Raw genomic sequence first — 24,929 nt, 5'->3', positions numbered from 1 at the left:
CATGAGGCAGTGGACGGTGGAGAGTGGGCCAGTGACAAGTTGTGAACACAAATGTCCCCTCCCTTTTGACCTTCGAGGTGAACAGAGGTGAACAGCGTTTATGCCTGAGCTGTCTGGTTATGTGACCCCTTTTTGTTGCCGAGGGGGAAAAGATGGCTGTCACAGTCCATTTGTCCCTTGGATAGCCAATGCATTTTCAATTTTTTTGAGTGAAGAGACACGCTCAACTTGGTACTGGAGTTCTTCTGGCAGCGAGAGTAGTGGGACAGGTGTTCGGGGACTGCCAATAATGTAATATCAAAGCCACATTTTTCAGGTCAGCTCGTATGAAAAGGGAATAAAATATCCCAGCCGCAGGCAGATTTTTTTTTGAAAGATTATGCATATTTATGAAACCCCTACTCTCAATGACGTTATATCCATTACTGGAAATGTCAAACTTGGCAAAGGGGGCGTTTTTTCCCCTCTCAGTTTTCATTTTGAGAAGGGGACCTCAGAGTGATCTAAACCACCATACTTTCCCTATTTCCGGAATCCTCTACAGCCATCTTGATTAGCCACGCACACCATTCTCATTTTCCAAAGAGCCTCTCAAAGTGGCTCTCGACTTGCTCGAGCGATCCAAACATCTTTGTCTCCCTCTTTTAGAGCTTCTTCTCCAATGCTGATTGGTGCTACATTAGATTGTTTCTCTTCCCTCCCTCCCTCGCTCCCTCCCCCTTTTCCTCCCTCTCACCTCGCTGCTCCTCAATGCGTATTTCCATCTTGAGGATGCTTGATGTGTGCATGGCGCCACGCGGCGAGTGGTACTTCCATTGTCAACCGGCGGCTGAAAATGGGTCTTGAGTGGTAGGGGCCGATAGAAACACCCTCTTGGAGAAATAGAGCGAGTGAGTGCGGGAGAAAAGAGGCCCCGCTTTTTCGCTTTTTCCATTAGCTAATGCCCACTTGTGTTATCAGTGTAGATGAAAAGACCATTGACTTGCCCTTGCAGACACTTGTCTCAGGCGGGAGAGTGGGAAAAATGTCACTGTGTTCCGGCTATTATGAAACCTCTGCTATCTGGGACTGGGTGACAGCACTTTGTGTGGCGCCGTCGTCACAAACCCCCCCACCCGGTGGCCGAAAGGTGTCCTTAGTCAACGTTTCGGAAGCTATGTTTAAGCCTGGACATACATAGTGACTTCGGTCAACCCCACACAACCCCCCTTCTCTGCTCTCTTCTCTGTTCTCTCACATACCTTCGCCACAAACAACTTATACAGAATACATTGGTAGCCTGTGTGCTAACACTATTTATAATGTCAGTTCTACCTTGTCAAAGTAAAGTCCACCAAATGTTTTTTATGCAAGGTGAAACTTCCTGCCTGCAGACTTTGTAGGATATCTGATGGTCAGAATGGATCTCATTATGATAGGATTGTGCGATCGCTTGACTCAGTTCTTCAATGTCTCTGAATTGTTTCCCGGCTCTGTTTTGTTGAGTGTTTTCATGTCCTTTCCACCGATTTACACATGGTGGCGTAGGCTAGCTTCTAGCATGTCAATGTGTGCGTTACTAACAGATCTATGTGACATTTAGATGATACAGTGTATAATTCTAGTTTCCGTCAGTCACCTTCCCAAACGGTTTCTACCCCTAAAACAAAAGATTCATCACATTTCTACGATCGTCTAAGACTTTTTATTTATACCGCCATTTCCTCCGCAGGTTCAGGTGACTCCGGTTACCCCAGTAACCTCCATTTGTCAAGTTAGTTGGTCTTGTTTATGCATTCACCACATTCTTTCTTTCTTTCTCTCTTTTGTTTTGTTCCGTTTTTTTCCCTTCATCCCCCTCTCCTCCTCCTTTCTACGTAAACTTGTAGTTAATCTCACCCCCATCTAATCCACACGTTACTTATTGCCATGTCATCCATCGCAGGAGGCGGAGTTAAGAAATTACACCCCCTAGTAACATGTCATCACTCAAAGCAGACAACATCTTGGCCTAACTTCGTGATTTGTTTGTTTGTGGTTTGGTTTGTTTGTTTGTGAGTATGTCTTCCGTCATGCTAACTCCCACCGGCCGCTTCAGGGTGAATAACATTCTTCTCTCACAGTAGGAAGTGTTACAGGAAGTGAAGTCTGTTCGATGACTTCTCATTGACTTCCTTTCCTGTCCATATCTTCCTATGAGCATGCCACTGCTTTGAGTGAAAAAATTGCCTAACAACGATCCACTTCTCCATCCCCCTGTTACACACATGCTGCTTTTATAATGATTCACTAGTTGTAACCGTGGTATCGACCCCTCTCCCCTGGCGACTGACCTCTCGTCTGTTTGATTGACAGGCATGGCCAGCCACCCACCGATCCCCATCCTGGACCTAGCTGATCATCTGGAGCGCTTGAAAGCCAACGACAACCTAAAGTTTTCGCAGGAATATGAGGTAAACATGAGGCTTGTTTCTTATCTGTTTGCATATTAGGGTCAGATTGGAGGTGTTATCGGAGAAGGATTCATGATTTCGATGAATTAAAATGCCATCTGTCATTCAGAACAAAAGGTTGGTATATTAAAACCTCTTATGGCTGAGACGGGCTAAGATCCCGTTAACGGGATCGATTTGACAGCAAGCCAGTGAAAGTGCAGGGCGCCAAATTCAAACAACAGAAATCTCATAATTAAAATTCCTCAAACATAGAAGTATTTACACCATTTTAAAGATAAACTTGTTGTCAATCCCACCACAGTGTCCGATTTCAAAAAGGCTTTACAATGAAAGCACACCAAACGATTATGTTAGGTCTGCACCTAGTCACAGAAAAACACAGCCATTTTTCCAGCCAAAGAGAGGAGTCACAAAAAGCAGAAATAGAGATAAAATTAATCACTAACCTTTGATGATCTTCATCAGATGACACTCATAGGACTTCATGTTACACAATACATGTATGTTTTGTTCGCTAAAGTTCATATTTATATCCAAAAATCTCAGTTTACATTGGCGCGTTACGTTGATAAAAGATACAACTGTTATGCATGGAACTTTAGATAAACTTCTCCTTAATGCAACCGCTGTGTCAGATTTCAAAAAAGCTTTACCGAAAAAGCACACCATGCAATAATCTGAGTACAGCGCTCAGACAACAAAACGAGCCATACAGATATCCGCCATGTTGTGGAGTCAACAAAGTCAGAAATAGCATTATAAATATTCACTTACCTTTGATGATATTCATCAGAATGCACTCCCAGGAATCCCAGGTCGACAATAAATGTTTGATTTGTTCGATAAAGTCCCTCATTTATGTCCAAATACCTCCTTTTTGTTCGCGCGTTTACCCCAGTAATCCAAATTCATGAGGCATAGATCACTAGGTCCAGACGAAAAGTCAAAAAGTTCCATTACAGTCCGTAGAAACATGTCAAACGATGTATAGAATCAATCTTTAGGATGTTTTTAAAGAATTTCAACTTTTGATTATGCTTCATGGTCACAGTGAAAACATCACTGGGTGTCCCGGTTTGGACTGAGTTGTTCACCCCTGGTACATTGTATGTAAAAACATTGAAATTATTCCATTAATCTACATGCTTGTTAGCGTATGCTACCCCAACAGTGTAGGCTCATGTGCTTGAGAGAGGCTGGATGCCCTCTAAACTCATTGTGTCACTCATTGTGTAATGTGTCAGGGAGTTTATTTAAGCCCCAAGTCTCGCCATGTAATGTTATTTTCCCGGAACCCTTTAATCCAGTCATTACAAAAGTGTCACAGCCCTGCCAACCTGCCGTTCAGGAAAGCCAGTCCTCACATGGCGGCTGGCATTCAGGGGAAAAAAACAAAGATGGCTTCCTGTGGAGAACCTGTTCACCGGTCACACCCGGGGAACCCAAATCTCACAATCCTTCCAATCTGCCCAATGCAAAGTGAAAATGAAACATTTATCCAGTCATAGCGGGCTTGATTGAAAGGCTTGTCGTCTCCGCGCCGCCGTATCTTTGAACGGCAATCATTTTCCTATTTAATATGGACGCCGCTCGGAAAAGGTCAGCTTCTCGCAAACACAACATAATCTCAGTTGCTCGCAGACAAGGTGACACGACTCATCGGCCAGGATTCGCCAAAGTCTCATCTGACCGGAGAAGAAGAAGGGAAGAAGAAGAAGTCTTTGGTAGGACTGCGGCGGTCATAGAATTTTGTCAGACGGTTATTGTCATGCAAATGACTGCCAGTAATTGAACGTTAATTAACATAAACATGTTTAGCATCTCCACACCATCACACTTACAAGCCACTGATGCAAGACTTTGGAACGTCTAGGCCCCTACATTTAAAGAAGTCTAATAAATCAATTTAATATACACTGAGTGTACAAAATATTAAGAACACCTTTCTAATATTGAGTTGCACCACCTTTTGCCCTCAGAACAGCCTCAATTCATCAGGGCATAGACTCTACAATGTGCCGAAAGCGTTCCACAGGGATGCTGGCCCATGTTGACTCCAATGCTTCCCACAGTTGTGTCAAGTTGGCTGGAGGTCCTTTGGGTGGTGGAACATTCTTGATACACACGGGAAAATATTGAGTGTGAAAAACCCAGCAGCTTTGCAGTTTTTGACACACTCAAACCATTGTGCCTGGCACTTACTACCATACCCCGTTCAAAGGCACTTAAATATTTTGTCTTGACAATTCTTCATCTGAATGGCACGCATACACAGTCCATGTCTCAATTGTCTCAAAGCTTAAAAATCCTTCTTTGACCTGTATCCTCCCCTTCATCTACACTGATTGAAGAGGATTTAAATGGTGACATCAATAAGGGATCAGAGCTTTCACCTGGCTATTAAAAATCAAATACAAATTCACCATAATTGTAGGCTAACTCTATAAGCACAATCAATGAACCAACAGCATCGCCTAGGCCTATACGTTATCTCCCAGACTCGTGGATAGAAAGATTGTAGCATAGCATAAGGCAACCATAAGGTAACCAGTCCATACAGTAATCATAATACAGTGCATTAGGAAAGTGTTCAGACCCCGTGACTTTTTCCACATTTTGTTAGGTTACAGCCTAATTCTAAAATTGATTACATCTCTTTTTTCCCCTCATCAATCTACACATAATACCCCATAATGACACAGTGAAAATAGGTTTTTAGAAATGTTTGCTAATTTATAAAAATGTTTAAATAGAAATATCACATTTACAGTTGAAGTAGGAAGTTTACATACTGTACACCTTAGCCAAATACATTTAAACTCAGTTTTTCACAATTCCTGACATTTAATCCTTGTAAAGATTCCCTGTCTTAGGTCAGTTAGGATCACCACTTTATTTTAGGAATGTGAAATGTCAGAATAATAGTAGAGAGAATGATTTATTTCAGCTTTTATTTCTTTCATCACATTCCCAGTGGGTCAGAAGTTTACATACACTCAATTAGTATTTGGTAGCATTGCCTTTAAATTGTTTAACTTGGGTCAAACGTTTCGGGTGGCCTTCCACAAGTTTCCCACAATAAGTTGGGTGAATTGTGGCCCATTCCTCCTGACAGAGCTGGTGTAACTGAGTCAGGTTTGTCGGCCTCCTTGCTCGCACAAGCTTTTTCAGTTCTGCCCACAAATTTTCTATAGATTGAAGTCAGGGCTTTGTGATGGCCACTCCAATAACTTGACTTTGTTGTCCTTAAGACATTTTGCCACAACTTTGGAAATATGCTTGGGGTCATTGTCCATTTGGAAGACCCATTTGCGACCAAGCTTTAACTTCCTGACTGATGTCTTGAGGTGTTGCGTCAATATATCCACATCATTTTCCATCCTCATGATGCCATCTATTTTGTGAAGTGCACCAGTCCCTCCTGCAGCAAAGTACCCCACAACATGATGCTGCCACCACCATGCTTCACTGTTGGGATGGTGTTCTTCGGCTTGCAAGCATCTCCCTTTTTCCTCCAAACATAATGATGGTCATTATGGCCAAACAGTTCTATTTTTGACCAGAGGACATTTCTCCAAAAAGTACGATCGTTATCCCCATGTGCAGTTGCAAACCGTAGTCTGGCTCTTTTTTATGGCAGTTTTGGAGCAGTGGCTTCTTCCTTGCTGAGCGGCCTATCAGGTTATGTCAATATAGGACTTGTTTTACTGTTGATATAGATACTTTTGTACCCGTTTCCTCCAGCATCTTTACAAGGTCCTTTGCTGTTTTTCTGGATTGATTTGCACTTTTCGCACCAAAGTACGTTCATCCCTAGGAGACAGAACGCGTCTCCTTCCTGAGCGGTATGATGGCTGCGTGGTCCCATGGTGTTTATACTTGCGTACTATTGTTTGTACAGATGAATGTGGTACCTTCAGGCATTTATAAGTTGCTTCCAAGGATGAACCAGACTTGTGGAGGTCTACAATTTTTTTTCTGAGATCTTGGCTGGTTTCTTTTGATTTTCCCATGATGTCAAGCAAGGAGGCACTGCGTTTGAAGGTAGGCCTTGAAATACATCCACAGGTACACCTCCAATTGACTCAAATTATGTCAATTAGCCTATCAGAAGCTTATAAAGCCATGACATCACTTTCTGGAATTTTCCAAGCTGTTTAAAGGCACAGTCAACTTAGTGTATGTAAACTTCTGACCCACTGGAATTGTGATACAGTGAATTATAAGTGAAATAATTTGTCTGTAAACAATTGTTTGAAGAATTACTTCATGCACAAAGTAGATGTCCTAACCGACTTGCCAAAACTATAGTTTGTTAACAAGAAATGTGTGGAGTGGTTGAAAAAGGAGTTTTAATGACTCCAACCTAAGTGTATGTAAACTTCCGACTTCAACTGTAAGTATTCAGACCCTTGACTCAGTACTTTGTTGAATCATCTTTCGCAGCAATTACAGCCTTGAGTCTTCTTGGGTATGACGCTACAAGCTTGGTACATCTGTATTTGGGGAGTTTCTCTCATTTTTCTCTGCAGATCCTCTCAAGCTCTGTCAGGTTGGATGGGGAGTGTTGCTGCACAGCTATTTTCAGGTGTTAGTTCGGTTTCAAGTCCGGGCCCTGGCTGGGCCACTGAAAGACATGCAGAGACTTGTCCCGAAGCCACTCCTGAGCGCTCTGGAGCAGGTTTTCATCAGGGATCTATCTGTACTTTTCTCCTTTCAACTTTTCCTCGATCCTGACTAGTCTCCCAGTCCCTTCTGCTGAAAAGCACCCTGACAACATGATGCTGCAACCACCATGCTTCACCGTAGGGATGGTGCCAGGTTTCCTCCAGACGTGACGCTTGGCATTCAGACCAAAGAGTTCAATCTTGGTTTCATCAGACCATAGAATCTTGTTTCTCATGGTCTGAGAGTCTTTAGGTGCCTTTTGGCAAACTCCAAGCGGGCTGTCATGTGCCTTTTACTGAGGAGTGGCTTCCATCTGGCCAATCTACCATAAAGGCCTGATTGGTGGAGTGCTGCAGAGATGGTTGTCCTTCTGGAAGGTTCTCCAATCTCCACAGAGGACCTCTGGAGCTCTGTCAGTGATCATCGGGTTCTTGGTCACCTCCCTGACTAAGGCCCTTCTCCCCCGATTGCTCAGTTTGGCCGTGCAGCTAACTCTAGGAAGAGTCTAGGTTGTTCCAAACTTCTTCCATTTAAGAATGATGGAGGCCACTGTGTTCTTGGGGACCTTCAATGCTGCAGAACTTTTTTGGTACCCTTCCCCAAATCTGTGCCTCGACATAATCCTGTCTCTGAGTTCTATGGGAAATTAATTCGACCTCATGGCTTGGTTTTTGCTCTGACATGCATTGTCAACTGTGGGATCTTATATACAGTTCCAGTCAAAAGTTGGGACACACCTACTCATTCAAGTTTGTTTAAATTTTTTTTTTTTTTTTACTATTTTCTACATTGTAGAATAATAGCAAAGACATAAAAACTATGAAATAACACAAATGGAATCATGTAATATCTAAAAAAGTCTTAGACAAATCAAAATATATTTTATATTTGAGATTCTTCAACGTAGCCACCCTTAAGCCTTGATGACAGCTTTGTACACTCTTGGCATTCTCTCAACCAGCTTCAACTGGAATGCTTTTCCAACAGTCTTGAAGGAGTTCCCACATAAGCTGAGCATTTGTTGGCTGCTTTTCCATCACTCTGCGGTCCAACTCATCCCAAACCATCTTAATTGGGTTGAGGTCGGGTGATTGTGGAGGCCACGTCATCGGATGCAGCACTCCATCACTCTCCTTAATGGTCAAATAGCCCTTACACAGCCTGGAGGTGTTGTTATCCTGTTGAAAAACAAATGATTGTCCCACTAAGCGCAAACCAGATGGGATGGCGTATCACTGCAGAATGCTGTGGTAGCCGTGCTGGTTAAGTGTGCCTTGAATTCTAAATAAATCACAGACAGTGTCACCAGCAAAGCACCCCCACACCATCACACCTCCTCCTCCATGCTTGACGGTGGGAACCACACATTCGGAGATCATCCGTTCACCTACTCTTCGTCTCACAAAGACACAGCGGCTGTAACCAAACATCTCTAATTTGGACTCATCAGACCAAAGTTCAAATTTCTAATGTCCGTTGCTCGTGTTTCTTGGCCCAAGCAAGTGTCCTTTAGTAGTCATTTCTTTGCAGCAATTCGACCATGAAGGCCTGATTCTCGCAGTCTCCTCTGAATAGTTGATGTTGAGATGTGTCTGTTACTTGAAGTCTGTGAAGCATTCATTTGGGCTGCAATCTGAGGTGCTGTTAACTCTAATGAACTTATCCTCTGCAGCAGAGGTAACTCTGGGTCTTCCTTTCCTGTGGCGGTCCTCATGTGAGCCAGTTTCATAGCGCTTGATTGTTTTTGTGAATGCACAATTGGCCCTGCGTCGTCCGGGTTAGGGTTTGGCCGGGGTATGCCGTCATTGTAAATATGAATTTGTTCTTAACTGACTTGCCTAGTTCAATAAAGGTTACCGTGACTCATTACCGTGACTCAATGGTCACGTGGAATTTGACTGCGGTCATGACTCATGACTGCCGGTGGGGTGGTAATACGGTCACCGCAACAGCCCTAGTCTTTGGTTTGTGGCGTTCACAAAGACATAATCCTATTTCTGTGATTTCATCAGACGATGAAACCTACTGGGTTCGATTGATTCTAGCAGAGTGGCAGGGGCCAAACGTAAAGTTACAATTTTTTCCCTCCCCTCACAGTCATTGCTCTCGGCAGTCACTCCACAAATGTGTCTATAAATACTTTTTTAAAGCCCAATAAATCCCCTGTATTCCTACCGCCGCTCGCTATTGCTAGATAGATTCTGTGCGAAACACAATGGGAGTAAATCTAAATAGATGAACTTGCGTTCAACTGAATGTTGGTGAAGCTGCAGAATTGCGCTAGAGCGCCGGGGTCCTTTCACGGGCATTGTGTGTGATGGAACTGCAGTCAACCTCTTTCTCTCTCTCGCTTTCCGCCTCTCTCTCTGTCTCCAACTCTCTCTCTGTCTCTCTCACTCCTTCTCTCCCTCTCTCTGTGGGCTGTGCCACCACAGATCCAAACCATGAGCTCAAAATGTGGCTGGCTGCCAAGCTGCCCCAACCGTTATTGCACCTTCTGTACATTGAATTTTAATTCCAATGCTGGTATTTTCACAAGGAATGGAAAGTAATTTTCAGAGCACAACGAAAGGTCTTTGTTATGAGCAATGTTGCGACCGACTGTTTCAACATATTTTGTTAAAAATGTGGCAGCTTAGCTTTGTTCTGACTGACTCACACTGCATTCTGGTCTGTATTTCTGCAGATAATGTATGTCGCACAACTGAGATTTGGTCAAAGTTCACATGCTCTTAACCCTTATTAAAGTGTATCTCATCCCCAAGCCAAAGAGAAATCAGACATAAATCAAAGGTTAACTGTCCAAAAAGTAAATTTCCCTTTTTCAGTCATTCGTCTCGAGATTATACAGGGAGATTTTATCCAAGACTCTAACCGCCTCATGTATAAACAAACATGATCATTTCATCTTTAAACAAGGAGGGAGAAAGCGTTTGGTTGTAAACTCTAGAGCCTTGTTCGGTTTCAATACTCTTACAATGCATCCTTCCTCCACACTTCCTAAAAGGAATCACTAACCTCAAATCAAATTTAATTGAATTGTATTACACATGCGCCGAATACAAGAGGTGTAGACTTTACTGTGAAGTGCTTACTTACGAGCCCTTTCCAACAATGCAGAGTTAAAAAGTATGAAAATTCGCTAAAAAGATAAATGAAAATAGTAACATAATAACAGAAAAAAACAATATAGGAAGATTAATACCGAGTTAATATGCAGGGGTACGAGGTAATTAAGGTAATATGGACATGTAGGTATGAGTAAAAGTGACTAGGCAATCAGGATAGATAATCAACAGAGTAGCAGCAGCACATGTGTGTCCATGTGTGAGTGTGTGTGTGGCATCAATATGCATGTGTGTGTGTTTTGTGTGTGTGTGCGTGTGCGCGTGCGTGTGCATGTGCATGTGCATTTGTGTGTGGGTAGAGTCCAGTGAGTGTGCATAGAGCCGGTGCAGGTCAGGGTAGCCATTTGAATAACTGTTCAGCAGTCTTATGGCTTGAGGGTAGAAACTTTTCAGGAGCCTTTTGGTCCCAGACTTGGCACTCTGTTACTGCTTGGGTAGCTGGAGTATTTGACAACTTTTAGGGCTTTCCTCTGACACCGCCTGGTATAGAGGACCTGTATGACGGGGAGCTCGGCCCCAGTGATGTACTGGATCATATGCACTACCCTCTGTAGCGCCTTATGGTCGGATGCCAAGCAGCCATAGCAAGCGATGATGCAGCTAGTCAAGTTGTGCACAGCTACTCAGTCATGGGTGAACAGGGAGTACAGGAGGGGACTAAGCACGCACCCCTGAGGGGTCCCCATGTTGAGGGTCAGCATGGGAGATGTGTTGTTGCCTACCCTCACCACCTGGGGTCGGCCTGTCAGGAAGTCCAGGATCCAGTTGCAGAGGGAGGTGTTCAGTCCCAGGGTCCTTAACTTAGTGTCGTCTGAGATTCCCAAAGATTGGAAAGCAGCTGCAGTCATCCCCCTCTTCAAAGGGGGGGACACTCTTGACCCAAACTGCTACAGATCTATATCTATCCTACCCTGCCTTTCTAAGGTCTTCGAAAGCCAAGTCAACAAACAGATTACTGACCATTTTGAATCCCACCATACCTTCTCCGCTATGCAATCTGGTTTCAGAGCTGGTCATGGGTGCACCTCAGCCACGCTCAAGGTCCTAAACGATATCCTAACCGCCATCGATAAGAAACAATACTCTGCAGCCGTATTCATTGACCTGGCCAAGGCTTTCGACTCTGTCAATCACCACATCCTCATTGGCAGACTCGATAGCCTTGGTTTCTCAAATGATTGCCTCACCTTGTTCACCAACTACTTCTCTGATAGAGTTCAGTGTGTCAAATCGGAGGACCTGTTGTCCAGGCCTCTGGCAGACTATGGGGGTGCCACAGGGTTCCATTCTTGGACCGACTCTCTTCTCTGTATACATCAATGATGTCGCTCTTGCTGCTGGTGAGTCTCTGATCCACCTCTACGCAGACGACACCATTCTGTATACTTCTGGCCCTTCTTTGGACACTGTGTTAACAACCCTCCAGACGAGCTTCAATGCCATACAACTCTCTTTCCGTGGCCTCCAATTGCTCTAAAATACAAGTAAAACTAAATGCATGCTCTTCAACCGATCGCTGCCTGCACCTACCCGCCCGTCCAACATCACTACTCTGGACGGTTCTGACTTAGAATATGTGAACAACTACAAATACCTAGGTGTCTGGTTAGACTGTAAACTCTCCTTCCAGACTCACATCAAACATCTCCAATCCAAAGTTAAATCTAGAATTGGCTTCCTATTTCGCAACAAAGCATCCTTCACTCATGCTGCCAAACATACCCTCGTAAAACTGACCATCCTACCGATCCTCGACTTCGGCGATGTCATTTACAAAATAGCCTCCAATACCCTACTCAATAAATTGGATGCAGTCTATCACAGTGCCATCCGTTTTGTCACCAAAGCCCCATATACTACCCACCACTGTGACCTGTATGCTCTCGTTGGCTGGCCCTCGCTTCATACTCGTCGCCAAACCTACTGGCTCCAGGTCATCTACAAGACCCTGCTAGGTAAAGTCCCCCCTTATCTCAGCTTGCTGGTCACCATAGCAGCACCCACCTGTAGCACGCGCTCCAGCAGGTATATATCTCTGGTCACCCCCAAAACCAATTCTTCCTTTGGCCGCCTCTCCTTACAGTTCTCTGCTGCCAATGACTGGAATGAACTACAAAAATCTCTGAAACTGGAAACTTATCTCACTCACTAGCTTTAAGCACCAACTGTCAGAGCAGCTCACAGATTACTGCACCTGTACATAGCCCATCTATAATTTAGCCCAAACAACTACCTCTCCCCCTACTATATTTATTTATTTATTTTGCTCCTTTGCAGCCCATTATTTCAATCTCTACTTTGCACATTCTTCCACTGCAAATCTACCATTCCAGTGTTTTACTTGCTATATTGTACTTACTTCGCCACCATGGCTTTTTTTGCCTTTACCTCCCTTATCTCACCTCATTTGCTCACATTGTATATAGACTTATTTTTCTACTGTATTATTGACTGTATGTTTGTTTTACTCCATGTGTAACTCTGTGTTGTTGTATGTGTCGAACTGCTTTGCTTTATCTTGGCCAGGTCGCAATTGTAAATGAGAACTTGTTCTCAACTTGCCTACCTGGTTAAATAAAGGTGAAATATATATATATTTTTTTTAAGTGATGAGCTTGGAGGGCACAATGGTGTTGAACGCTAAGCTGTAGTCAATTAACGGCATTCTCAGATAAGTGTTCCTTTTGTCCAGATGGGAAAGGGCAGTATGGAGTGCAATAGAGATTGCATCTTCTGTGGATATTCCAGTCTGTGCTAGCGAAACAGTCCTGTAGCTTAGCATCAGTTGACATGCTGGTAGAAATTAAGTAATAAGGATTTCAGTTTTCCTGCAGTAAAATCACCGGCCACTAGGAGCGCCACCTCTGGGTGAGCATTTTCTTGTTTGCTTATGGCCCTATACAGCTCATTGAGTGTGGTCTTAGTGTCAGCATTGGTTTGTGGTGGTAAGTAGACAGGTACAAATAATATAGATGAGAACTCTCTTGGTAAATATGGTGGTCTACAGCTTATCATGAGGTATTCTAACTCAGGCGAGCAGAACCTCGAGACTTCCTCACAGCGCACCAGCTGTTGAAAACAAAGAGACACACACCACCCCCCGAGTTTGCCCAACGCTGCCCGTTCTGTCTTGCCAATGTATAGAAAGAAACAGCTAGATTAAAATTTCCCATGTCCTTGTTCAGCCACAACTTGGAGAAACAACGGATATTACAGTTATTCAGATCACGTTGATAGGCTAGTCTCTAACAGAGCTCGTCCAGTTTATTTTCCAGTGATTGCACGTTCGCCAATATAACGGACGGTAGAGGTGGTTTATCCACTAGCTGACGTAGTCTCGTCAGGTATCCCACACGCCGGCCTCTATAACGCCACTTTTTCCTTCTTCGAGTGTCAGGGATTTGGGCCTGGTCTGGGATGAGCAGTATGTCATTTGCCTCCGACTCATTGAAGCAAAAATCCTCATCTAAATCAAGGTTAGTGATCGCTGTTCTGATGTCCAGAAACTCTATTCGGTCATAGAAAAGGATGCCGGAAACATGTACAAAATAAATTAAGATTAGCTCAAAAAAACACACAAAATAGCACAATTGGTCAGTAGCCCGTAAAACGTCTGCTATTCTCTCCAGTGCCATTGTAGTAGCCTGACCTTACTGGATTGGTGTCATAAACCTTTCCACTAGCTTGCCTTCACCAATTATGTGATATCACTATCAGAAAGGAGGAAGGAATTATGCATTTAAATAATATTTTAACATGTTTACCTCTCTGTGCTTCCTGCCCTTTGGCATCAGGTACCTTAATTTCCAATAGTGAGCATAATCAAGCTCATAACTCCCTTATTGGAAATATAAAAAGTTAGAGACTCATTAAAGAACACAGCCCAATATTTCCTCTGACATGTGAAATTGAACACTATGTTTAACAACGAGGTGTTTGCTCTTACACAACAAGTGGTATTACATTTAATAGCCAGTTTATTTACGGTGAGGGACCATCCAGGCTTTACAGAGATTGCTGATTCTGTTGGTTGTACTCAATTGTACAGCTCTTCTGTGTGCCGTAAACCCTAACCCGATAGAAGGACCAAGGATGGTGGAGAGCAAACTTGGCCTTTGAGGAAAACCTAATCTACAATGGCTAAAATAGTGGTCTCTTATCATTGTAGTTATTATAGTAGACTATTGTTGTGTTCTTTTTCTGCTTACTACGGTTGTCATTCATTGTATACAACAATAGTCAAAGGCAATAGAGAGAGAATTTACTTTGACTAAAAAGTACAGTGCTGGAAAACAGTTTGGACACACCAACTCATTCAAGGGTTTTTCTTTATTTTTACTATTTTCTACATTGTGGAATAATAGTGAACACATTAAAACTATGAAATAACACATATGGAATAATTTGAGATTCATCAAAGTAGCCACCCTTTGCCTTGGTATGTTTTAACAGACACAGTGGGTACAACACGTCCTATACACTCTTCGATAAACTCAGTCTCCGTCTCAGTGTATTCGTCAATATTATTCTCGGAAGCTACCCGGAACATATCCCAGTCCGTGTGATCAAAACAATCTTGAAGCGTGGATTCCGATTGATCAGACCAGCGTTGAAAATTCCTTAGCATGGGTCCTTCCTGTTTGAGTTTCAGCTTATAGGAAGGGAGGAGCAAAATGGAGTTTTGGTCAGATTTGCCGAAAGGAGGGCGAAGAAACTTTCAAAGTTCTTGAAGTTTTCCGATTGACTGACTTTCATGTCTTAAAGTAATGATGGACTCATATTTTCAAGCATGGCGGTGACTGCATCATGTTATGGTATGCTTGTTATCGGCAAGGACTAGGGAGTGTTAAGTATAAAAACAAACATAATATAAACTCAGCAAAAAAAGAAACATCCCTTTTCAGCACCCTATCTTTCAAAGATTATTCTTAAAAATCCAAATAACTTCACAGATCTTCATTGTAAAGGGTTTAAACACTGTTTCCCATGCTTGTCAAATGAACCATAAACAATTAATAAAAATGCACCTGTGGGAACAGTCGTTAAGACACTAACAGCTTACAGAGGGTAGGCAATTAAGGTCACAGTTCTGAAAACTTGGGACACTAAAGAGGCCTTTCTACTGACTCTGAAAAACACCAAAAGAAAGATGCTCAGGGTCTCTGCTCATCTGCGTGAATGTTCCTTAGGCATGCTGCAAGGAGGCATGAGGACTGCAGATGTGGCCAGGGCAATAAATTGTAATGTCCGTACTGTGAGATGCCTAAGACAACGCTACAGAGACAGGACGGACAGCTGATCGTCCTCGCAGTGGCAGACCATGTGTAACAACACCTGCATATGATCGGTACATCCGAACATCACACCTGCGGGACAGGTACAGGATGGCAATAACAACTGCCCGAGTTACACCAGGAACGCACAATCCCTCCATCAGTGCTCAGACTGTCCGCAATAAGCTGAGAGAGGCTGGACTGAGGGCTTGTAGGCCTGTTGTAAGGCAGGTCCTCACCAGACATCACCGGCAATAATGTCGCCTATGGGCACAAACCCACCGTCGCTGGACCAGACAGGACTGGCAAAAAGTGCTCTTCTCTGACGAGTTGCGGTTTTGTCTCACCGGGGTGATGGTCGGATGCACGTTTATCGTCGAAGGAATGAGCGTTACACTGAGGCCTGTACTCTGGAGCGGGATAGATTTGGAGGTGGAGGGTCCGTCATGGTCTGGGGCGGTGTGTCACAGCATCATCGGACTGAGCTTGTTGTCATTGCAGGCAATCTCAACGCTGTGCGTTACAGGGAAGACATCCTCCTCCCTCATGTGGTACCCTTCCTGCAGGCTCATCCTGACATGACCCTCCAGCATGACAATGCCACCAGCCATACTGCTCGTTCTGTGCGTGATTTCCTGCAAGACAGGAATGTCAGTGTTCTGCCATGGCCATTCAAGAGCCCGGATCTCAATCCCATTGAGCACGTCTGGGACCTGTTGGATCAGAGGGTGAGGGCTAGGGCCATTCCCTCCAGAAATGTCCGGGAACTTGCAGGTGCCTTGGTGGAAGAGTGGGGTAACATCTCACAGCATGAACTGGCAAATCCGGTGCAGTCCATGAGGAGGAGATGCACTGCAGTACTTAATACAGCTGGTGGCCACACCAGATAATGACTGTTACTACCCCCCCCTTTGTTCAGGGACACATTATTCTGTTTCTGTTAGTCACATGTCTGTGGAACTTGTTCAGTTTATGTACCAGTTGTTGAATCTTGTTATGTTCATACAAATATTTACACATGTTAAGTTTGCTGAAAATAAATGCAGTTGACAGTGAGAGGACGTTTATTTTTTTGCTGAGTTTAGGTAAGCACAGGCAAAATCCTAGAGGAAAACCTGGTAACCTAAAACACAAGGCCAAATATACACTGGAGATGCTTACCAAGACGACATTGGATGTTCCTGGGTTGCCTAGTTACCGGTTTCACTTAAATCAGCTTGAAAATCTATATCAAAACTTACAAATGGCTGTCTAGCAATGATCAACAACCAACCAGAGGTTGATGAATTTAAAAATAATAATTTGCAAGTATTGTACAATCCAGGTGTGGACAGCTCTTAGAGATTTATCAGAAAGACTCACTGCTGTAATCACTGCCAAAGGTGATTCTAACTCAGGGGTGTGAATGCTTATGTAAATGTGTCTGTATTTAATTTTCATTAAATTTGCTAAAATGTCTAAAAACATGTTTTCACTTTGTCATGGGGTATTGTGTGTAGATGGGTGAGAATGTTTTATTTATTTAATCAATTTTGAATTCAGGCTGTAACACAACAAAATGTGCAATACTGTAAGTCAAGGGGTATGAATACTTCCTGAAGGCACAGTAATTGTGTTGGGCTTTAGCTGAGATTGTTCTTTATAGAGAAGTATATTTGTCCAGGTCACAATTGTTCCTTGACTTGCACCATTCATTCTCGCTGTCAATAATTCTAATGTTGTAACTTCTAACAGTAAATGTATCCTCTGGTTAAATGGAAGAGAGTGAGGTCTTAGAACCCCCAAAAATGATTGCAGCAGTGCTGCCTGCCAGCAGTAATCTTGTCTTATTGATTGAGAGATTCAAGGGGCTATCATCATTAAGTAACGTAATAGATGCAAAGCATTGAATAGATGCAAAGCATTGAATATTTAGATGCAAAGCATTGAATAACTGCAGGCCACTCCCACACCATATGAAGGAATGTGAAGTGGCTCTCAAGGGATCCTTGTTAGGAGGAAATGGTTCGCATGAATAATTCGGAAGTGCTTAAGCTTTACAAGAGCGAACAATAACTGATATCAAGAAGTTAGGAGTCAGTAATGTCTGGGCTTCTATACTGGCTTGCAGTAATCATTTGGGTACCTGTCAAAGAAAGATGATAAATTGAGAGTTGAAAGTTATTCACAAAAATGTTTTTGCATGCTTATTCAGAAACTCTTAAATGTTAAGATAACTTGAAGAATGGCGAGGGAAAAGTGCACATCATAACAACCGTAATATATACACAATTCAAATAAAATGATTCGTCTGTCTGAAACTGATTTTGTATAGTGCATTGACTAACCTCAAGTAATTTACTTTTGTAGCACTTTTTTTTACTCTTTGCTGTCTTTAAAGAATATAATGTTGATAGGCATCAGCCTGCAAGCAAAGTTTTTGGGTTGACAAATTTCATATAACAGTTGTCAGAGAAGCATACAATGGCTGAACATTGGTCTCTTAAGTCGCAGAGAGAGTAATATCTTTATGGCATAAATAAAATAAATGAAAACATGGCGGAATGTGTTGACTTTGAAAATAGGCTTTTAAATCAAAGGAAATTATCTCTCTATTGACTAGGACTAATATCGTAGGGAACACAGTGAGCAGTTGAGAGTTGGGGTCAATTTGATCGTAAACGTTATCTTGATGTTAGTCAGTGAACAAACTTAAAATGTATAAGTTGATGGTTCGGATTACGGGACGCCAAAGTTATATTATTCCATATTCTATTCCAATTAAAGATTTAATTATATGCATATTGAAGAATGAACTCATAGCTTTACTGCATAAATGTTTGTTGAAAGGTTTGCTTGCAGCGTGTTCTCTTGGGTGGGATGGCATTCAGAGAAGCAAATTCAGCTAATTCAACAGGGTATATAAGCTAGACCAGCAAAGCTTCTGTGAGAGTTGGTACAATACTACAATCTATTTGTGCATACCAGCCCTGACTTCAGATTAAACTGGTGCTTTTTTAAATACTATTTCCACTGTAGTTTGAAACCATTTAAGTATTGCTTTGTATTTTGTGGAAATTCAATCATTATCCTTGATTTACTTGCTTGTTTTAAGTTGTCCATGTTTATTTTTTCCGTTTTCCGTTTTTTCTGAACAAACATCATTTGTTCAGATTCAACTAGATCTGTGGACAATACTTTTTTAATGGCTAGCTCAGAATATGAGTTTTCACATTTTTGTATATATATTATAGAGAATCAGTCTATCTGGGGCCGAGATATTTTATTTAGAAATCCTATCTTTGGATAGTTCGGTAGTTGGGTTACCCAAGGGACTCCGCAGGCCAGCATAGCTGACCTAAGTTGTAAATATCGAGGGAAAAAAAGAAAAAGGAAGTTGCCTGTTAATGTGTATGTATCTTTCAAATCTTGGAATGTTCCCAAACCATTACTGTTCATGATATTGGTAAGGGTACGGTTTCCACATTTGGAACTTTGGGGGGATGCAAAAGGCCGCTCTCCAGATCGCAAGGCTTTTTTGTGTAATATTGGTATATGGGCATGCCAAATGAAAGCATTCTACATTTAAAGAGTAATTCAGAATGGCATGCGATCGAACTCAACTTCATTGTGGTCACACATGCTGAGCTTAGGTACGACATTATCTACAGTGAGCTCCAAAAGTATTCGGACTGTAACAAATGTTTTGTTGTTTTGGATTTGAAATAATACAATGTCTATGAGGTTAAAGTGCAGACTGTCAACTTTCATTTTAGGATATTTTCATCCATATCAGGTGAACCTTTAAGAAATTACTGCTATGTGTATATAGTCTCCCCATTTCAGGGGACTAAAACTATCGGGACAAATTCACTTATATGTGTATTAAAGTAGTCAAAAGTTTAGTATTTGGTCCAATATTCCAAGCACACAATGACTCTACAAGGTTGTTGAATGCGTTTGTTGTTTGTTTAGGTTGTGTTTCAGATTATTTTTATATAAATAAGAATATATGTTTCGAAACACTTCTACATTAACTTTTACCGCCTCAGAAACCCGGATCCGGGATCACCCCCCACCCCCCCCACACTGATTAGCATCACTAGCATAGCGTCACATTTAAATAGTAGCATCTAAATATCATTAAATCACAAGTCCAAGACACCAAATGAAAGATACAGATCTTGTGAATAAAGTCACCATTTCAGATTTTTAAAATGTTTTACAGGGAAGACAAAATATGTAAATCTATTAGCTAATCATGTTAGCAAAAGACACAATTTTTCTTTGTCCACCATTTTTTCTCAACACCAGTAGCTATCACCAATTCGGCTAAACTAAGATATTGATAGCCACTAACCAAGAAAAAACCTCATCAGATGACAGTCTGATAACATATTTATGGTATAGGATAGGTTTTGTTAGAAAAATGTGCATATTTCAGGTATAAATCATAGTTTGCCATTGCAGCCAGCATCACAAATCTCACCAAAGCTCCTAGAATTACTACACAGAGCAACGTGTATTACCAATTTACTCATCATAAAACATTTCTTAAAAATACACAGCACATAGCAATGGAAAGACACAGATCTTGTGAATTCAGACAACATTTCAGATTTTCTAAGTGTTTTACGGCGAAAACACAATGAATCGTTATATTAGCATACCACATATGCAAACGTTACCAGAGCATTGATTCTAGCCAAAGAGAGCGATAACTCAACATCGCCAAAATATATTAATTTTTTCACTAACCTTCTCAGAATTCTTCAGATGACACTCCTGTAACATCATATTACACAATCCATATAGAGTTTGATCGAAAATGTGCATATTTAGCGGCACAAATCGTGCTTACACAATGGAAATAGTGTTCAACTACTCAAGCAATCTGCCCGGCGCCATTTTGAAAATACAAATATTTTTATCAAAAACTATTCATAAACTTGACTAAAAAAATACAGGTTGGACATGAAATGAAAGATGTATTAGTTATTAATGCAACCGCAGAGTTAGATTTTTTAAATTAACGTTACTAGACATACAGTGTGCGTTACAGCCAGACTAGTGCCGCAATAACGGCATCACTATTCACCATTATTGAGTTTACATTTTTCCACATAAAAACGGAATAACATCATAAATAGCTCTTACTTTTCGACGAGCTTCCATCAGAATCTTGCCATGGTGGTTCTTTGTCCAAAAGAATCGTTGCTTGGTTGTAAAACGTTGCATTCAACTTCTGATATAGCAGCTAACAGTAGCTAACCATAGCTATTTTGCCCCAACGTGTCCAAATCCTCAAGGCGCAATACTGAGGAAATTCCGAAAAATAGCAATATACTCGCATAATCTGATATAACTCGGTTTAAAATAGCTTCGTTATGATGCTTCTAACACCTATGTCTAATTAAATTACAGACGGATACATCTAACGTTTAAAATTGAGCGTTTGAAAATGGCATCGTGAGGTCCTCTTCGCGCAATGTTCAGCGTCGAAAGGAAGGCTCCTCTCGCTCCTTGGCCTTTTATAACCTCTGAGAGCTACGCAGCAAGCCCATTCCACTTCTCATTGGTTACTGACATCCAGGGGAAGGCGGGTGCAGTTCATGTCGTTCCATAGGATATACACAGACTTTTAAAACTGATCTGAAATCAGAGCTTCGCTCTCAGACCATCGCAGTACCTGTCATGGATTTCGCTGTAGAAAGAGTTCTGGGTCACCCACAGACAAAATTCCAACGGCTATAGAAACTAGAGAGTGTTTTCTATCCAATAGAATTAATAATATGCATATTGTACGAGCAAGAATTGAGCATGAGGCAGTTTAATTTGGCGACACCCAGAAATAAAAAATGCTAACTGCGCCCCCTATTGACAAAAGGTTAATGTGGATGTTACCATGATTATGGATAGTCCTAGATTGAATCGTGAATAATGATAAGTGAGAGTTACAGATGCAAAACATTTTTAGCCTCCCCAGGGGTACGCGCAATGCCGTCTGGGGTACGCCAAATAAAAATGTGATTCACATTTCTAAAAAAAATGATATATATTTTCTTTACATATATATACAGTTGAAGTCGGAAGTTTACATACACTTAGGTTGGAGTCATTAAAACTCCTTTTTCAACCACTCCACAAATTTCTTGTTAACGAACTATAGTTTTGGCAGTCGGTTAGGACATCTACTTTGTGCATGACACAAGTAATTTTTCCAACAATTGTTTACAGTCAAATTATTTCACTTATAATTCACTGTATCACAATTCCAGTGGGTCAGAAGTTTACATACACTAAGTTGACTGTGCCTTTAAACAGCTTGGGAAATTCCAGAAAATTATGTCATGGCTTTATAAGCTTCTGATAGGCTAATTGACATCATTTGATGTATTTCAAGGCCTACCTTCAAACTCAGTGCCTCCTTGCTTGACATCATGGGAAAATCAAAAGAAACCAGCCAAGATCTCAGAAAAATAATTGTAGACCTCCACAAGTCTGGTTCATCCTTGAGAGCAACTTATAAATGCTAGAAGGTACCACGTTCATCTGTACAAACAATAGTACGCAAGTATAAACCACGCAGCCAATATACCGCTCAGCAAGGGAGATGAACGTGCTTTGGTGCAAAAAGTACAAATCAATCCCAGAACAACAGCAAAGGATTTTGTGAAGTTGCTGGAGGAAACAGGTACAAAAGTATTTATATCCACAGTATAACGAGTCCTGTATCGACATAACCTGAAAGGCCGCTCAGCAAGGAAGAAGCCACTGCTCCAAAATCGCCATAAAATAGCCAGAGTACGGTTTGCAACTGCAAATGGGGACAAAGATTGTACTTTTTGGGGAAATGTCCTCTGGTCTGATGAAACAAAAATAGAACTGTTTGGCCATAATGCCCATTGTTATGTTTGGAGGAAAAAGGGAGAGGCTTGCATGCCGAAGAACACCATCCCAACCGTGAAGCACGGGGGTGGCAGCATCATGCTGTGGGGGTGCTTTGCTTCAGGAGGGACTGGTGCCCTTCACAAAATAGATGGCATCATGTGGAAGGAAAATTATGTGGATATATTGAAGCAACATCTCAAGACATCAGTCAGGAAGTTAAAGCTTGGTCGCAAATGGGTCTTCCAAATGGACAATGACCCCATGCATATTTCCAAAGTTGTGGCAAAATGGCTTAAGGACAACAAAGTCAAGGTATTGGAGTGGCCATCACAATGTCCTGACCTCAAGCCTATAGAACATTTGTGGGCAGAACTGAAAAAGCGTGTGGGAGCAAGGAGGCCTACAAACCTGACTCAGTTACACCAGCTCTGTCAGGAGGAATGGGCCAAAATTCATCCAACTTATTGTGGGAAGCTTGTGGAAGGCTACCCGAAAGGTTTGACCCAAGTTTAACAATTTAAAGGCAATGCTACCAAATACTAATTGAGTGTATGTAAACTTCTGACTCACTGGGAATGTGATGAAAGAAATAATAGCTGAAATAAATCATTTTCTCTACTATTATTCTGACATTTCACATTCTCAAAATAAAGTGGTGATCCTAACTGACCTAAGACAGGGATATTTTTACTAGGATTAAATGTCAGGAATTGTGAAAAACTGAGTTTAAATGTATTTGGCTAAGGTGTATGTAAACTTCCGACTTCAACTGTATATACACTACCGTTCAAAAGTTTGGGGTCACTTAGAAAATATTTTTTCAATAACTGTTGTCCATAACATCAAATTGATCAGAAATACAGTTTAGACATTGTTAATGTTGTAAATTACTATTGTAGCTGGAAACGGCTGATTTCTTATGGAATATCTACGCAGTTGTACAGAGGCCCATTATTCTCAACCATCACTCCTGTGTTCCAATGGCACATTGTGTTTGCTAATTCCACAGCTGAAAACTGTTGGGCTGATTAAAGATGCAATACAACTGGATTTCTTTAGACTAGTTGAGTATCTGGAGCATCAGCATTTGTGGGTTTGATTACAGGCTCAAAATGGCTGTCACGTTCCTGACCTATTGTTCCTTTTTCTTTTATTTATTTAGTTGGTCAGGGCGTGAGTTGGGGTGGGTTGTCTTTGTGTGTTTTTTGTATTGTCTAGGGTGTTGTATGGTTTAGGGGGTTAAGTAGAGTAGATGGTTTAGTGTTCAGTGTAGGTGTCTAGGAAAGTCTATGGTTGCCTGAATTGGTTCTCAATTAGAGACAGCTGGTTATTGTTGTCTCTGATTGGGAGCCATATTTAAGGCAGCCATAGGCTTTAGCTGTTGTGGGTAATTGTCTATGTCAGTGTGTAGTGGTCAGTGTCAGCACCATTTCTGTTTATATAGCTTCACGGTCGTCAGTTTGTTGTTTTGTTTCGTTCGTTGCTCTTCTCAAATAAAAGAAGAATGTATTTCTCACACGCTGCGTTTTGGTCCTCTCTACAAAGTCAAGACGATCGTGACAGAATTACCCACCAAACCAGGACCAAGCAGCGTGAAAGGATGGAACAGCGCTTAGTGGAGGAATGGACCCGGGAAAAGGATGAGTGGAGAACAACCTGGGAAGAGATAGACAGGTGGGCGTGCGATCCAGAGAAAGTGCCGGAGCCTGCCTGGGATTCGCTGGAGCAGTGCGAGGAGGGTTACAGGATTATGGAGCTGGAGAAAGGAGCACGAAGGCGCGGTAGGAAGCCCTCGAGGAAACTCCAAACATTTCTTGGGGAGGGGCTCATGGGGAGTGTGGCGAGTCCAGATAGGAGATCTGCGTCAACTTCCCGTGCTACCCGTGAGGACCCTAAGAAGGAACCTGAGCCAGTCGGGCTGATATTGGAGGTGAGCAATGGGAATGATACAGAGACTGTTAAGGATTTATTGGGGAGGTTGGAGGAGAGTGAAATGAGGGAGCTGCTGTGTTGGTGCGTGAGGCACAAAATCCACCCGACAGAGCGTGTGCGGGAAGTGATGTTACCTGAGTCAGCTCTCCATGCTCGTCCTGAGGTGCGTGCTAACCGTCTGGGAATGACAGTCCCACGAACCAGGCCTCCTGTACGCCTCCCTAGTCCTGCACCTCCTGTAGCAGTTCCACGTGCTAACTCTCCTGTGGCAGCCCCTCGTACCAGTCCTCCAGTTCCGGCACCACGCACCAAGCCTTTTGTGCGTCTCCAGAGTCCAGTACGTCTTGTTTCTCCTCCCCGCACTAGCCCTGAGATGCGTGTCCCCAGCCCGGTACCACCAGTTCCGGCACCACGCACTAGGCCTAATGTGCGTCTCCAGGGTCCAGTATGCCCTGTTCCTCCTCCCCGCACTAGCCCTGAGATGCGTGTCCCCAGCCCGGTACCACCAGTGCCGGTACCACGCACCAGGCCTATAGTACGCTTTGAGAGTTCAGTGTGCCCTGTTGTTGTTCCCCGCACTAGCCTCAAGGTGCGTGTCCTTAGCCCGGTACCTCCAGTTCCGG

General features: G+C 42.4%; 1 protein-coding gene across 1 annotated transcript in view; it reads left to right on the top strand.

Annotated features, from left to right (window-relative positions):
- The window catches only part of LOC120030233 (receptor-type tyrosine-protein phosphatase delta-like), a 176,217-nt gene that overhangs the window by 113,787 nt on the left and 37,501 nt on the right, over window positions 1-24,929 (top strand). Inside the window, exon 21 of the mRNA XM_038975579.1 lies at window positions 2,335-2,432. Within this exon, the coding sequence (XP_038831507.1) occupies window positions 2,335-2,432 (98 nt within the window). The remainder of the gene's footprint in view (window positions 1-2,334; window positions 2,433-24,929) is intronic.

This window comes from Salvelinus namaycush, chromosome 36, assembly GCF_016432855.1.
Source record: "Salvelinus namaycush isolate Seneca chromosome 36, SaNama_1.0, whole genome shotgun sequence".
NCBI lineage: Eukaryota > Metazoa > Chordata > Actinopteri > Salmoniformes > Salmonidae > Salvelinus > Salvelinus namaycush.
This window is presented reverse-complemented; position numbering and strand designations above follow the sequence as displayed.